This window comes from Sturnus vulgaris, chromosome 19 (genome assembly GCF_052056855.1).
Source record: "Sturnus vulgaris isolate bStuVul1 chromosome 19, bStuVul1.hap1, whole genome shotgun sequence".
NCBI classification, from domain to species: Eukaryota; Metazoa; Chordata; class Aves; order Passeriformes; family Sturnidae; genus Sturnus; species Sturnus vulgaris.
Genome location: NC_142261.1, coordinates 8,881,423 through 8,896,507, shown reverse-complemented (window position 1 = coordinate 8,896,507; position 15,085 = coordinate 8,881,423). Strand labels below are relative to the sequence as shown.

Here is a 15,085-nt window from a genome sequence, read left to right as displayed (position 1 = left end):
GCTGAGCCTCCCCCTCTGTACAGGAACGGTAATAAAGCTGCAAACATTTGGGTTTGATTTATTTTGAAGTAACTGCATGTTGTGTGTGCTGTAGTACAGCTGTGAGAATACAGTGCTGAAACTGGATCATGTTTCCCTTGACTTAGAGAAAATTGCTGTTTTGACTTAAACTGGCAAAATGTAGTTTGAGGAACAAAAAGTGAATGTGGAAACAAACAGCACTGAGAAAAAGGGTCAGTGTGCTACAGCCTCAGCTCCAATGGCAGTGCAGAGGTTACATGGTTCTTGTGTTTCAGACACCGTGGTATCAGTGGCTGCTTTGGTTTTAGTATCTCCAGGTCTGGATCAATCAGCTGCCTGCAGCCTACTACAATATGAAGTTGTGGATGTGATTTCCAGTTCATCCCCAAGCCTGAAATATTTTGGTGACAGTTTCCCCCTTCCTTTCAGGGGACAGTGAGGCCAGAAACTATCAAAAACAAGTTTTCCATGCCCAAACTGAGACACAAGAACTTTTAATTTTTTAAAACAAATTTGAAATACCTTTAAACCAAGGTGAGCAGACATGGATAAGGTGCACAGAAATCCTTCCCACACTGTTCCTGCCTGTGCCCTCTGGCCTCCCATTGCCCCCACATTGATTGAGGCTCAGCCTCTGTGACAGGAGGCCTGGCAAAATGCAGCCAGCCTGGGCAGGAGGCCAAGAACTGCCTCTGGCTGCACAAATTCAATTCTTCAGCAATTCCATAGTAAGTAACTGTTTTTATATGCCAAGTTACATGGTAAATTATTTTTAAGAAGCAGATAATAACAATACAATAGTCATATTATACATTAAATGTCTGGCTTCATGTATTTCTTTTGGATTAAATAGTATAAATCAAGGGAATATAAACAGCAAACGACTCAACATGTAAAGAAATCAAAGGAGCAACTGGCCAGTTTTGGCAATGGCAACTCAAGTTACAACTTAAATAATTGAAATCCCTCTCCAGGAAGCATTGAGCAAATAGGATTGCTGGGACCACGGGACAGATTCAATGCAGGGATACTGTGGCTGCTGTAATTAATTTCCTCATCAAAACAAACACAAGGGGTTGTTTTAATATATGGATTTGTACTGTCAACAAAATAATTTGTAAATGCCACCTACATTTTATGCATTATTTCTCATTTATCTCTTTTAGCACAGTGCCCATATCACAGATGTGCTGTGACAGAGTCTCAGTGTGAGGATACAGCAGAAGGCAGAATTACCTGGAGAATGAAAGAATTCCTCATATTCTCAGGCAAGTTGTCCAACATTTCTGTGTAGCATCTCATGAGGCTCAGGAGCCAGAAGTTGGTGGAGGCAGACTCCTCATCAGCAGTGTAGGTGAAGGGATCCACCATGTAGATGACCACAGCAGGGGGGTAGGCGTTGCTGTCGGCAGCGTCCGGCTCCGTGGGGATCCCGATGCGCTCCCGCTCCGACGTGCTGGGGGCAGAGACACAGGGTCAGTACTGCTTGTGTCTGCACCAGGCTGGGCCGGGGGAAGGAAAGCAAAGCTAAAACCCATGAGAACAGGTATTGAGATGAGTTGTGCTCACAGCAGCTCCTAATCCAAAATAGCAGTTAATTAGGCATTAAAGGTACCATACCGTCTAACAGCATCTCATTGAATGCCATCAGAACAGCTTTGACCTGAAGAATGTGGAAAAGTTGACTCCTTAGCTGTGTGTCTTTTCATGTAGCTGCATGTTTGGGTTTTGGTGCAGTTTAGGGTTTGCTTTAGGGAGAAGTGGAAGGGGGAGAGTAGGAATTTAGAAGTGCCAAAGCAATTCATGGAGCCTAGAGTCCTGCTCAGGTCCAGGGAAGGCTCCACTGGTAACAGAACGAGCAATTGAGAACTTCTTACTAGGTAAAATGCTCCTCCCATGCCTCAGCCAGGAGAGACAGGCTCAACATCTGTAAGTGATGAAAGCAGCTCAGCCTCTGTCAGAAGCCCCTGCAGCTGTTCAAAGGGTGTTTTGCACAGATCAGGGAACAGATGTCTCAAGGACCAGCCCAGCTACAGCAGGATGTGGGTGTTTCCCTCTCTGTAACACACACCAGGACTATCAGCAATGTGCATTATTATGAGAATAATGAAAAACATGCTGCCTTAGAAAGTTACTTACATACAATGCTAAAAAACCTTTTCTTAATTTTATGTGATGGATGGCTATTCATAATGAAGTCTTTAAAAAAGTTGTGCTGCCTAAATTTATATTAAGTAACAGGACTACAATTGTGTCTCCTGACCTCACAGTGTGCCCGCTTGCAAAACAACACCTGCAATGCAAAAGAATTGGGAAAAAAAATCATGGCTTGCATTTTGCATCTGTTAATGTTGCAGGTGTGACGGAGCAAGAGGCACTCAGCTCCATGGGGTACCTGCAAGTGCCGAGCCACAGGTGTGGCACAGGCCCTGACACCCCCACGTGCTCCTGGTGCTGCAAGGACAGGGCAGGTGGAGGGGCCCAAGGCAGCTCCACATCCATGCAGCTCAATCAGGCTGGGATTCCTGTGATGAAAAAGGGGCTGGGCGTTTTTTCCTGCTCCCCTTTGTCAGTGACTGCTTCAACAGGAACAGGTCCTGCTCTGCTCCCACCTGCTCGGCTGTGCTGCACCTGTCAGAGGGGCCTCTCCTTTGAAGGGTTCCCCTAAGGCTTAGGGGCTATCTGAGCACAGGACAGGGGATCAGTGAGCAGCACATTGAGCCACACAAGCACTTCACTTACCCTTCCTGTCCCTCTTGCTGCTGCTGTGGTAGGTTGGGGCCGGGCTCGGTGTCTGCCCCGGGGCCCGCGCTGCCCTGCGAGCGCTCGGCCGTGCCTCCCGCGGCGCCGCTGCTCTGGCCCGAGCCGGCGTTGCCGCTGAAGCCCGGCGTGGAGGATGTGCCCATCTGGCTGGCGCCGGGCGTGGCAGAGGACGCTGACAGCTGTGGCACCGAGGAGCCCGAGGAGGAGGCGCTCCCTGCCGGAAGGCTCGTGGTGCCCGCGCTGGGCGTGGAGCTGAAGGAGCTGCCCGTGGCAGGGGCCCCGGCCGCGGCCGAGAGACACGAGGAGGAGCTGGAGGGAGCGGGTCCCGAGCTGCCGGGAGCTGCCTGCGGCTGGCTCGGAGCCGGCGTTTGGTACTTGGGAGGCAGCAGGAGGCTGCTGTCCAGCTGCAGGGTGGCCAAGTAAGGTGCTGGAATAGCATGGAAAGAGAGATTAATGACAGCCAGATCAAAGGAACTTGCATCAACCTGCAACTCTGATGACGCTCCCTGCACTTCTACAACATTCTAAGAGTATGCAAATGCTAAGAGAATGGAATCTCCACGAACAATGTTCGCTTTGGAATCCATTTTTCAGGGTATGAGTTTGAACTGATATGAATCAATTGTCTTTAAAACCAGGACTGAACTTTGCAGGGCTTTATGACTTTAAGCTGGGACTGATACGTTCTGCTCTCTGGCCAAACTGTGTGGCAATAACTGCACTGTATAGTGCCAAGCTCGGCAGTCTCTGACAGGTTATTTCTGTCAGGCTGGAAACCTTACAGTCGTTTATATCTGAGCTACAGTCATGGCAAACTTTAATGTAGTTATTTCTGCTGTGAGATACCACAGTGATAAATGAATATTTATTATTTATTTGCTGCCCGAGATGGTGTAAATCACCAGCAGAGAAGTTTCCAATGCTGGTTCAGAGGAGAAAGTGCCTTCAGGGTCTTGTGGTTCCAAGGATCCAAACACAGCAGACTGAGGCCCCAGGCACCAAGGACACCAGCACCTGATCTTCTGCCCCTGTGTTAACTCACTGCTCTCTGCCTTTGCAGAGTCCCAGTGACCTCCCCTCTCCTATAAACACGCCTTTACACTGGAGGCCACTGTGACACAGCTCTGTCACACACGTGTGATGAGATGTGTCAGCACCATTAAGCCAGATCCATGGACACCTTCAGTCTAGTGTGGAACACCTGCTCCACCCCGAGAAGTATTTGGGTCCAGGTTGTAGAGGACTAGGAGCAACCTAGTCTGATGGAAGGCATCCCAGGGGGTTGAACAGGATGAGTTTTATGGTCCCCTCCAACCAAACAAGACTGTCATTCTGTGATCTTTGTGATACACAAACACCTTATATCAAACTGACTTTTCTAAAAAGATAAGAGTTTGAATCTCTGACACAATCCCTAGAGTGACAAACAACACAACTTTCTGAAGTAGGCAAATTTAACACGGAAGAATTTATGACAAAGCCTTATAGTATCATTTAAATTTTTGAACAGACCATAATGTGCACGTTTAGAAACCCCACACTGTGGGTTTGCATATGTCCCCCCCAGTCCCCAGAGCCGCGGGGTGTCACTCACCGAGGTGATGGCGGCAGACCTGCGCGTAGAGCTTGAGCCTGGAATGATTGTCACAGTCCTCGGAGCCCCAGGGCTGGCTGAACCACTCGCTCACCAGCTCGTCCGTCAGCTTCTGCGCCACGCTCTTGCCCACCTGCATGATCCCATCCCGCAGCACTTTGCAGATGGGCTTGTGCTGCCCAAGTCTGCACATCTGCCAGGGGAGGGAAGGACAAACACCCCTAAGGAGATGCCAACCACACCAGGAAGTTACAGAGACTTACAGTGGCTTAAGCCCCTCATTCTCAGCACACAGCTAGGGGCTTTTTAATAAATATCTAGGAAAAAAGGGTTACATCTGTTGGCTTGAACTACACTCATAGCAAAATTAAGATTACAAAGTAATCTGACATATTGCGGAGCAAATGCTAAAAAAATAAATGCTTTTATCCCCAACCTAGCAACTGTGAGAAAGCAGTAACTTCTTTAATGTGCTCCTTAGACTTGGTTGGGCATCACTGGGAGGCTGCAGCTCTCTTAATGCCCCTGCTGCCTCCTCTGTGAAATGAATGTGTGCAGGGAAGAGCAGACAGCAACAAACACCCCAAAATACCCAGAGAATCCCAGTGTCACTCAGCATTCATGGACTCTGAAAGTGCAGAAAGCCCTCAAAATGAAAAAAAAAAAAACCTTCTTCAAATAATTGTTACTTTAAACCCCATGGATTTCTCCCAGTGGACATGCACTCGAGCAGCAGTGACACTTAAGAAGCAATAATTCAGTGTGGTCCCTCTTTCCAACCTCATATACAGCACTCAAGTCCCTGAAGAAAGTTTTGGCTCCATCGAGCAAGGCCTCATTTTCCGGACACACCACGATGTAGGCGACGTCCCGATGGCCCCCATAGGGGTCCAGCAGGAGCCTCTCCCAGAAGGGCAGGGAGAACGGAGAGATTGTCAGGAAGTCCTTGTCATAGCCCACCAGCAGCGTCGGGATCGGGAGAGGCTCAGGAGATTCCTCAGAGCCTTCACAGGAGAAAAAACAAACCAAGAAAAAGGGTTAAAATATCATTTTTAACTGCAGTGGGTCTCTGCTGGCCCAGGAAGTGAGTTCTTTTACAGGAATATTAGAAATCACTCATCCCTTGCTGTTGTGAGCATCCTACAGGCGTGGAAATGGTTATCAAGGGTGTGCCATGCCTGATAAACCATGTGCTGCCAGCCTTTCTTCTTGGAAAAGATATTTAATAAAGGAGAGGGAAGATTTATATTGTACTTAAGGAATGTCATATAATCAGAGTTGTTGGCCAAAGTGGAGGGAGCTGATCCAAGCACCACTTAAACTTTCCTAGAAAGCTGCAATAAAACATCTGCCAGTGTACTCTAAGCTCATGTACTGCCCTTCCCAAGGCTTCATCTCCTGGTTTTCCTTTGTCATATCCATAACCACAGCTCAGGAGTTCCTGTTCAATCACAAGTAATAATGGGAACACACAAAATATGACCTTACAGCTCTTCATCCACCTCCACCTGGTTGTGCAAAATTACTGATACTTAAGAGAAATTCATTCCCAGGTATATAATACTAGACAAAGTTATTATAATTCTAAAAATTGCCTCCTGCCCCTCTCCATAGGATGTGCTCCAAGCACTGCTGTCCCCACAGAGAGGATTATTATCCAGTGTAACAGGGTGTCTCCCAGATACTGCCTCAGTAGAAGAAATATTGCTGAAAATGTCAAGCTAAAATATACCCAGTCGTTCCTGCAGAATATAATTCAACTTTATTAAAAAGTCAGCATCCAGTAAAATTCACTGACTTTCCATCAAAGGCTCTGCTCTGTACTCTATGGGAATTTTGGTGTTATTCTCTGGTAACAATTGGCAAATCCTAACTCTTCAAATTACAAATGCTGGAAAAATTATTAGAAGTGTTCCTGGTGGGGCATAACAGCTTTAGACAGGAACTGGAGTTACCCCCAGTTGTCCCAGCCCCAAGGAAAGCAGCAATATATCAAACACCAATAGAGAGCAAAGCGTGGTGGAGCTGTAGGAAAAATATTAAACCAGACTGCAGTGGTTAAGCCTGAAATAAACTGCAAGCAAGAAATACAGATTGAAATGTCAGTCATTATTCTGCAAATCTGCACAGACAAAATCTGTTTTGCTATTTTGCTTTTTACAGAAGTGCCACTTACAGCCAGGAGATACTGAAACTGAAACTTCTCATTAAGGCTTTGGGAACCTGTGTGGAGAAAGCGTTCCCAGTTTTCTGGATTTGCAGAGCTCACACAGATCCTGTTCCCATTGTGATGTGGCTGATTCCAGCAGCTCCCTCTGCTCCCATTATGTCTACACCAGCCTGCTTTGGTCTGAGCCAGGCCCCACCCTCTGGTGGGGAGGAGGGGGTGAGCCTCACCCACAATTTCTGCTCCCTGTAAATGTGCAGCACCTGGAGGGGTTAAAACCTTCACCAGGGTGTCACAAAGGCCTTTTGAGGCGCTTTAAAGATCTGTGAAGAGTCTCCTCCCTGCTCCCCAACCTGTATGAACAGCCCCTTCCTATCATTTCCAGGAGACAGTGCCCATTTCTAGGAAGCTGCACTCTAACTTGGCACAGAGCCCAGTGTCAGTACCGTAGGTGCCCCGTCCTGCCATCTTATGGAACTGCTGCCAGGTGAGTGGTCCCTGCACGTGCTGGATGTTCTCCCAGGTCCTTCCCGTCCGCTTCTTCTGGATGGCATCCTGGAGAAAGGGCTGCAGGGAGAGCAGCATGCGCACCACGTCCTGGGAGGAGAGCATGCTGATGTCCAGCACTGCAAGGGACAAGGAGCAGCAATCACTTCAGGGAGGGACAGCAACCCCTCAGACACGGCAACAGCTTTTGGGGATTGTTCCTTGAATTGCTCTGCACATGGCCCATGGAATCGGGACAGCTCTAATTAGCTGGACGGCACTCAGTGTGGCATTTTCAAAAACACTGCTGTCACCACAGGCCTTTACACACACATTGCAGTATTACTGGTGTCCAGCTCAGATCACAAGATGTAAGAGCATCTTCAGTATATAAGCAAGTAATTAATTACAGCTTTCCCCCCCACCTTGGTACTTTTACCCCTTTTCCTCCCAACTCAAACAGAGCTATTCTTTTCTGCTGACTGCTTACACCCTTCTTCAAAATAGAAAAGGGCCTCCTAATTTTGCCTTCCCCCAAATACCTGTATTTGCTTCAGATTCGTGAACTTCCACAGACACATTCCCAATTTAGACCACAAAGTCTGAGGACAACTAGATTATTGGTACTTTAGATGCAATTTACAAGCTTTCAGAAATCTGTTTTATGTTTAGCATATTTTTAGTCCTGTCATTTCCCACCTAAAGATTATGTGGGTCAAAACTAAACAAATTTACAGAGGTCACAAAACACTGAGAGACAAAAGGCTCAGCTGTGCCCATACCGTTGCTGTGAGGCCAGGAATGGACAGTGGCACTTCGGACAAGGGCTTCGTCCACCTTGCCCCCTGTGGGGTTGTCCACGTACTGTCTGCCCTGCTCCAGGGCATTGAAACATTCCACCCAGGAGTCGTTGCTGTCAGCCTGCAGTCGGTCGTAGCTCAGGTTGACACAGGGCAGTGTCTGGCGGTTGTTGGAGGCCATGTAATCCAAGCAGCTCAGCGAGGTGAAGGGCTGCGTGTGCTGGTTCTGCAGCAGCAGCAGGAGGCTCATGGGAGGCTCCTGGCTCCTCCGGGCTCCCTCTCCCATCTGTGAGATCAAGTTGCTCTGGCAGATCATCAGTCGCCTTTCTGCAGCCTGGCCGATGTCCGAGGTCTTGCCGAAAATATCCAGCTCGTCCTCGATGAAGAGCCCGGAGTTGTAGCCGAGTTTGCGGTTCATGATGGCGCTGAAGCCGCAGGTGCAGCGGTACTGATCCTCGTTGGAGGAGTCGGGGATGTACAGCCCCACATCGGCGCCCTTGATGTTCATGTTGCAGGCGCAGATGCAGCAGCTGTCGAAGTTCCTGTCCTTGAAGATGTTGAGCACGGAGTCGGAGAGGATCAGGGTCACGTACAGGCTGTGCGCCTCCGGGATGGGCTGCACCGTGCCCGGCTCCACCGAGTTGAGCGGCCGCGTGGTGGAGGGGGTGGAGGCGGGGGAGCCCTGGTCCGTGCTGTCGTACTTGACGGAGCCCTGGCCGCTGGCGGTGCCCCCGCCCCGGGGAGTCCTGGGCGTGCGCGGCGTGCGCGGCGTGGGCACGGAGAAGCGCGGCGTGGCCGGGGACGGCAGCACCCCCGCGCCGCTGTTGCTGGCAGGGGCCGCGCTGTTGAGCGTCACCGGCGTGCTCATCTGCGGCGTGCTCATCTGCAGGTAGTCCTGGTCCGCCAGGCTGCCCACGCTGGGCACGTTGCTGCAGGGAAGGGATGGGAACAGAGACCCGTTCTGTCACAGCTCATTTTTAAATACAAGGAGACAGTGGAACCTGAAGGGACTCATTGAAACTGCGGTAAAGAACGCTCTGCTCATAACCTCGACTCATAGCTCTCAACAGAGCTCGGAATTGTCATCGTGACCACCCCTGTTTCTTACCATTATGATAAAAAGTATCATTTCACCTCTTAAAGGTTATTCTCATGGCCTAAAACTTGAATGCTCTTGAGAACAATCTAGGTAAATGATCAAGTTAAGATTTAGAAACTTTTTGCAACTTTTTTAGGGAAAAAATAAAGAATAGTAGCTTTTATTTTAAACACCACTATCTGAACAGATACAGATTAATAGAAAGTAAAGTATTTCAGAGATACAGAAATCTTTATTTTAGAAATGATCACTTGAAATGGCTGTCACAAGTCTTACTTGTGGCTCTGATACACAGTGTCACCTCATGGACACACTCTGTATGTCTGATTCTATAAATTCAAACCCTCATTTCAGATTACACAGTCTATGGCACAATGGAATATGTTCCATTACAAACTCCTAGTCCAGTGAAGCTAAGAATTGTATCTTTGGGTCATCTCCATTCATGGCTGGGTTTTACTACTCTGTTTTTGTCATTTCCTGCCAAATTCAAGTGACCACAGAACAGTTTGTACATTCCCATGAGATCTGTCTTCCATCTTCAAGGACTCATTTCAAGAAACAGGTAATAGGAGGCCAATCAAAGAAAAAAGATCTTACTTTTCTCTTTCCACATCACTTCTAACCTGCTTACTTTTCTTGTAATGTGTTAATTACATATTTGAATGAGGAAAGCGTGTAAGAACTCAATGAGTCTCTGGATAAGGAAGGGGAAACAGGATTTTTCCATGTTTGTCTGTCCTCACAGTGTATTTTGTGTGTTATTGGAAAGGGCTATCACTTGAATGCCCACCTATCATTAGTGACTTGGAAAGGAAAACACTGAAGACCTCTTTCCTTACAGTTACTTTATTACCTTGAACTGATGTGTGTCCAACTCAAAGCAGGAGATGGGAAAATAATGAAGCAGGGTCTGAAGGAGTTGTGGAGCTGCAGCAGAGTGAGTGCCTCAGACTAATAAGAAAAGGTGACCTAGAAACCCTGATTGGCAATCACCACTCTGTCGGAAGCCTGCAGTAATAATCCTCACTCTAATTGGATTAGATTGAAAATGAAAGGGTTTTTTCCCCCAACAAATACCTGAAATTAATAACCAGCTCAGGCCTGGTGCATCAGTTACTATTATGAAAAAACCTGAGAATTAAATTGCTCCCTAGGCACTATATCAAGGGTTTACAATTTCTTCTTTGCAATTCTTTTGAGAACACTGAAGGACCCTTTGGGGCTGCAAAAGGACTGATTTAAAGGATTTACAGACTGATTTAAAGATACAAACTGCTTCCTCTAGAAATGAAGCAGTGCAGCAGGAGACCTCTGTACTATTACTATGCTTTTTAAGAGGTTTTATTAATTTAATGGTGCAAATTCTTGCTAGCTTTCAAAACCTCTAACAATGAATATCCTCCATAAACGTTGCTAATTTCTGAGAACTGAGTGAGGAATACAAGCTTTGAAAATGAATGTCAGTGGTTTCCTGTAGGTCACAGCAGTCTCCTCTTTTGGTATCAGGAAGGCTGGGACAGGACAGGACAGGACAGGACAGGACAGGACAGGACAGGACAGGACAGGACAGGCACTGATATCTGTCTGATCAGCAGCTCCCCACAGCCCCAGTCAGGGACACCATAGGAGCTCAGAGGAGCTCCCATGGGAACACAGACTGGAGAGCTCTCACAGGCCCACTCGACATTTCCAGAGCCCTCAGAAGGGCAAATGGAATCACCAGGACCAGAGATCACCAGGCTGGAGCTCAAAGTGACCCAAGGGAGCCTGGTTAGAGGCTGGACAGGGAAATGGGAGGGCAGAGATGTGATGGCTTCAGTGCATTCATTTTGTTCCTCAACACTTGTGGTTTCTGTTGAATTACAATATTTTCCTGTATGAGAAATTACCATTAATCCAGGCTCTCCATGTTCCTGTTCTTTTAAAAGCACTGAGAGTGGACACACACTATAACACCCCTGACTGCCAAAGCCAGGGTTAAATGTTCCTACTATCAGAACTGTTTGATCTCAGTCAATGACAAACCTAAAAGGTTTAAAATATACTTGCAGGTTAAAGCACTGTCAATACAAACAACCATTTTAGTTACCCAGCTTCAGGCATGGGCTTGACAGACCCATTTCCTCCAAGGCTGTACTTACTTGTAGCCATCTCTGATGAAAGTGGCTGCAGGTGGCAATGGAAGTTGTTCAATTTTTGGAGGAACAGCCCAAGAAGGCCTGAAGATGCAGGCATCTGGAATCTTCAGAGGTAGGAGGCACTGGCTGGGCAGGATCTTCAGTGGAGCAAACAGGGAGGAGCCCACAAAAGGTTGAAATGATGGAACTTTGTGCACATACGAAAAATCCTGCAACATCCAAGTGACCTTGGTTACAACAATGTGGTCAGGCTGCTCTTTAGATATTTATTTTTAATTAAAATCTATCATACTGTTCGAACCCTCTACAACTACCTTCCTCCCCCCAAATAAACTATATTTATTCCTTCTACAAGGCAGCCAAGAGTAGTTCCTTCAAGAAAACTCAGCTGAGGCTCCCTGTTATTCATAGATGTTGCACAGCTTTATGGCAGGAGATTTCACAACTGGATCAGGTTCATTTCAGACAGGCTGTGCCTGCACCATGAGTAGTGCACTATGAAATTTTCACACTACCTAACTTCCAGTACCTCATTTAGGCACTTAAAAGATTGATCTTTGCAAGACTTCTGTACTGACAGTGGGGAGAGGCTGTCACAGTGTGAAGAACCCTGAGGTGCCTTGAGGCAGCCCCTCTAAATAACCTCCACCGTGGGGGTTCACATCACTTCAGCAATAACAGTGCAGAGTTTACATATGCCAATCATTACAAAGTATGAAATACAAATATCTAAACAATCCAGCAAGCACACTATTGACTATCAATGAAGTTCAGCCCACTGGGCTTGCAGTGACTGTCACATTTGCTCGCAGAGAGTGATGACAAGAACTTCAGCCAGAGTTTCTAGAGCTATTCCAGCTCTTTCAGGAGGACAGAACTAATCCTCTTGAGGCACTACTGCAAAGTAAAAATCAGTGTGAAAATAGTAACAGCAGTCTCAGTATTTAACATTTTGTTCGAGCTTTGCATTTTTTCCCTTGCACCTTGTCAAGCATTGAGGGATGAGGAATGTGTGGATTTCTATCTCCAACTGCAGAATGCTCAGCACAAGGAATCTACTTCCATGTTCTCAGAATGATCAGCAATGGGTTTAGTGCTTGTTTCCCCCACTGGAGTGTATGAGCAGGTGTGATACACAGAAGCAAGTCAATTGTGCTGTTGGAAATGTTCTCAGGCAAACTGAAATAAGTATTTTAATACTCCTGTAATGGTTGTGAGGGAGATTAAAATATCTTTGGTATCAATGACACCCTGAAATCTGCTCCCACTCCAAAACCTTCAGCTCAACAAATTCCAAGACAGACTTTTTTTTTTCCAAGCCCAAGTTATCCTATTCTTAAACAAACAATTTACTGCACAAGCAGAAGATAAAAACCAGCAAGGTCTGTGGCAAGGCAAAGTCTCATAAACCTTATAAAAACTTACTTCAAACTCCTGTAGTGGCATAAAAACTTGTGGATGCACCAGCTCAAGCTGGGCAATGGAGACTGTCCTGGAGCACACATTGAGAACGTGCCTCCAAGTGAGAGCTCAGGGAGGAAGGAAGGAGAGATCTGGCAGTACCAAAGCAGACTTGCCCCATGTCCTGATGTCCAGCTGGGTTCTGCCATCAGGAGGGACACTTGGAACTCCCTCCCACGTCTGCAAAGCCACAGAACTGCTGGGACAAGCTCCCTGCCAGCTCAGCCCTTGGCAGGGGAATGAGCTGCAGATTCTGGGTTCTGACTGGACACACTGGACTGGCACCAAAACATGGGAACACAACCCTGGAATGCCATCTCAAACACTGTCCTGCTTCCTGCCAGGGACAGGGACTCCCTTCTCTCCCAAGGACAAAACTGAAAGCTCCTGTGGAAGGAGTCACCCTCCCTTTGCCATGGCCTCCCTTGCAGTCTGCCTGAGGGATGCTATTCCTGCTGGCAGGAAAATGTCCTGGTTCAGAGCTGACCACATCATTTACACTGAACAAAGGCATCCACCAGTAACCTCACACCAACACACAGCCACTTGTTGTCCATGCAGCTGCAAGTGTGTCCCTGGCTCAGTAATGCAGAGCCCTAAATATCAGCCATCAGTTAATTCCAATATGGGCACAAAGGAGAGGGAAGGGGGTGGTGCTGGGGAGAGAGATGGCTGCTGAAATAGGAGGAACAAGGCTGTGGCACATGAGGGACAGGGTGGGTCTGAGGGAGTAGAATTAGGCTACATGATCAAAGGCTGGAGACTGCCAGCAAGCCAGAGTTAGAGTGGGCATCTCCCTTTTTATTCCCTGTGTACAGAGCAGCTTGCTGTAGAACAACATGCTGTGCATTTCCACACAAAAAGAGCATTTTTTATTAAAAAAAAACCCCTCAGGCTGTATGTATGGAAATATGGCAACAGTACCTTCTGACAAAAGTGACAAAAGGCAGCCCCAGAAGTTCAATAATGCAGGACACAGAGGCAGAATGATTTGTGCCCTGCTCTTACCCTGTGATGGAACAATGACACAACCAATGTATATCAGTGCTGATGCTGGGTCCCTCCATGGGATGCTATGGAGAAATGGCCACACTGGGATGTCACAAGAACCCAGAGTCCCCAGCTACAAACAGCTCTTTACTGAGACACTACAGGACTCGAGAGAGGAGGAACTAGGTGACATTACCTGACCTGTGTTATACAGAAAGTCAGATAAGAATGGTCCCATCTGGCCTTAAAACTTGTGAAGTAACATCAGCTGAAGAAGAAACAGAGCAAGTTCAACCCCTGGGCTTTCTCAGAGAATTTCAACCCTAACCAAAAAAGGAACATTTCAGAGAGATAAAGGCAGCCTTTCTACATGCACCACTTTATCCCACTGTGTGCCAGCATGGCAGCAGGGAGGGGGGCACTGCAAAGGTGCCACAGAGTAATTATCTAAAGAAATACATCATTTAACAGCTGCTTAGCCACAAGAGTGGTGTTCTTCCATACGTGTACATTCTTTCTGTTAGGCACAGGGCTCATTTCATAGATAATACTGTTTGTTTCCTGAAAACACTCAGAACCATTACAAACATTAAATTACAAAATGCCTACAGTTAAAATCAGGGAAACAATTTTAAAAGTCTTCTACTAGAGAAGAATACTTTTCCAGCTCCAAGCTGGCAGGTTCTTTACATGGGTCCAGCTCAAATTTGTTAGTTGCTACACATACAACATGGGACTTGTTTATAAAAATCAAAGTGTGCATAGGTGAGTTTGTCAAAATCCCACATTTCTGGCATGTTACCTTAATTTCTTCAGGTTTAGGGCTACCTAATCCATCTTCCACCTCCATTTTAAACTCAGCCAGCTGTGTTGGAACCATGTTGACCATAGGACTCTCCATCATTCCCAAGGCAGTCACAGTCTCTGAACTTATTCCATCTTTGTAACTCATCACTGGGGAGAAGGCAGGGTGCTGTTCTAAAGAGGGTGGTGTTGGGAACATCCTTTGGAGATCTGCCACAGCTGAAGAGGATGAAATAACACAGTTAATCATTCAAATACAAATTCTCAAGGAAATTCAATAAAACAGAAGAGACCAATTCAATGCTAGCTCTTATTTCAACAGTTTAAACTAGCAATGCTTCTCCAGACTTACTGGGGTTCTGAGAGCAGTGTAACTCTAGACCAAAAGTTAACTCCTAGGGATAAATTCCCCAAATTCCTAGGGATACTCTGCAAGGTTATTGTTCAGCAGCAACAACAACCTGGTAGACAGACAAACAGATGTTTACCAGTAACTAATAAATCCTTTATAACTGGAGAGGTGAACTGAATTAATGACAATCTCACCCCAGTGACTGTTTCTTAGGAGTCACAGAGAGTTTCCTCCCTTTGGCAGAGCTGACCTAGCCCTAAACCAGGAGGCCTTTGGAATTCCAGTGCCCTGAACTAAATTTCTCCACTCAGCCACTGCAGCCTTGTCTGGTCCACGGCAACACAACTCCTGCCACAAACATGGGCAGTTCTGCCCAGGAACAGACTGCCAGGCATCCTGAAGTTCCA

At 46.9% G+C, this 15,085-nt stretch overlaps 1 protein-coding gene across 1 annotated transcript in view; it reads right to left on the bottom strand.

The window, feature by feature from the left end:
* Positions 1-15,085, bottom strand: part of MED13L (mediator complex subunit 13L) — a 168,831-nt gene that overhangs the window by 14,391 nt on the left and 139,355 nt on the right. Inside the window, exons 15-22 of the mRNA XM_014894595.2 lie at positions 14,325-14,545; positions 11,075-11,280; positions 7,814-8,760; positions 6,992-7,171; positions 5,159-5,382; positions 4,379-4,571; positions 2,764-3,211; positions 1,258-1,477 (exon numbers count right to left, since the gene is read on the bottom strand). Coding sequence (XP_014750081.2) covers positions 1,258-1,477; positions 2,764-3,211; positions 4,379-4,571; positions 5,159-5,382; positions 6,992-7,171; positions 7,814-8,760; positions 11,075-11,280; positions 14,325-14,545 — 2,639 coding nt within the window. The remainder of the gene's footprint in view (positions 1-1,257; positions 1,478-2,763; positions 3,212-4,378; positions 4,572-5,158; positions 5,383-6,991; positions 7,172-7,813; positions 8,761-11,074; positions 11,281-14,324; positions 14,546-15,085) is intronic.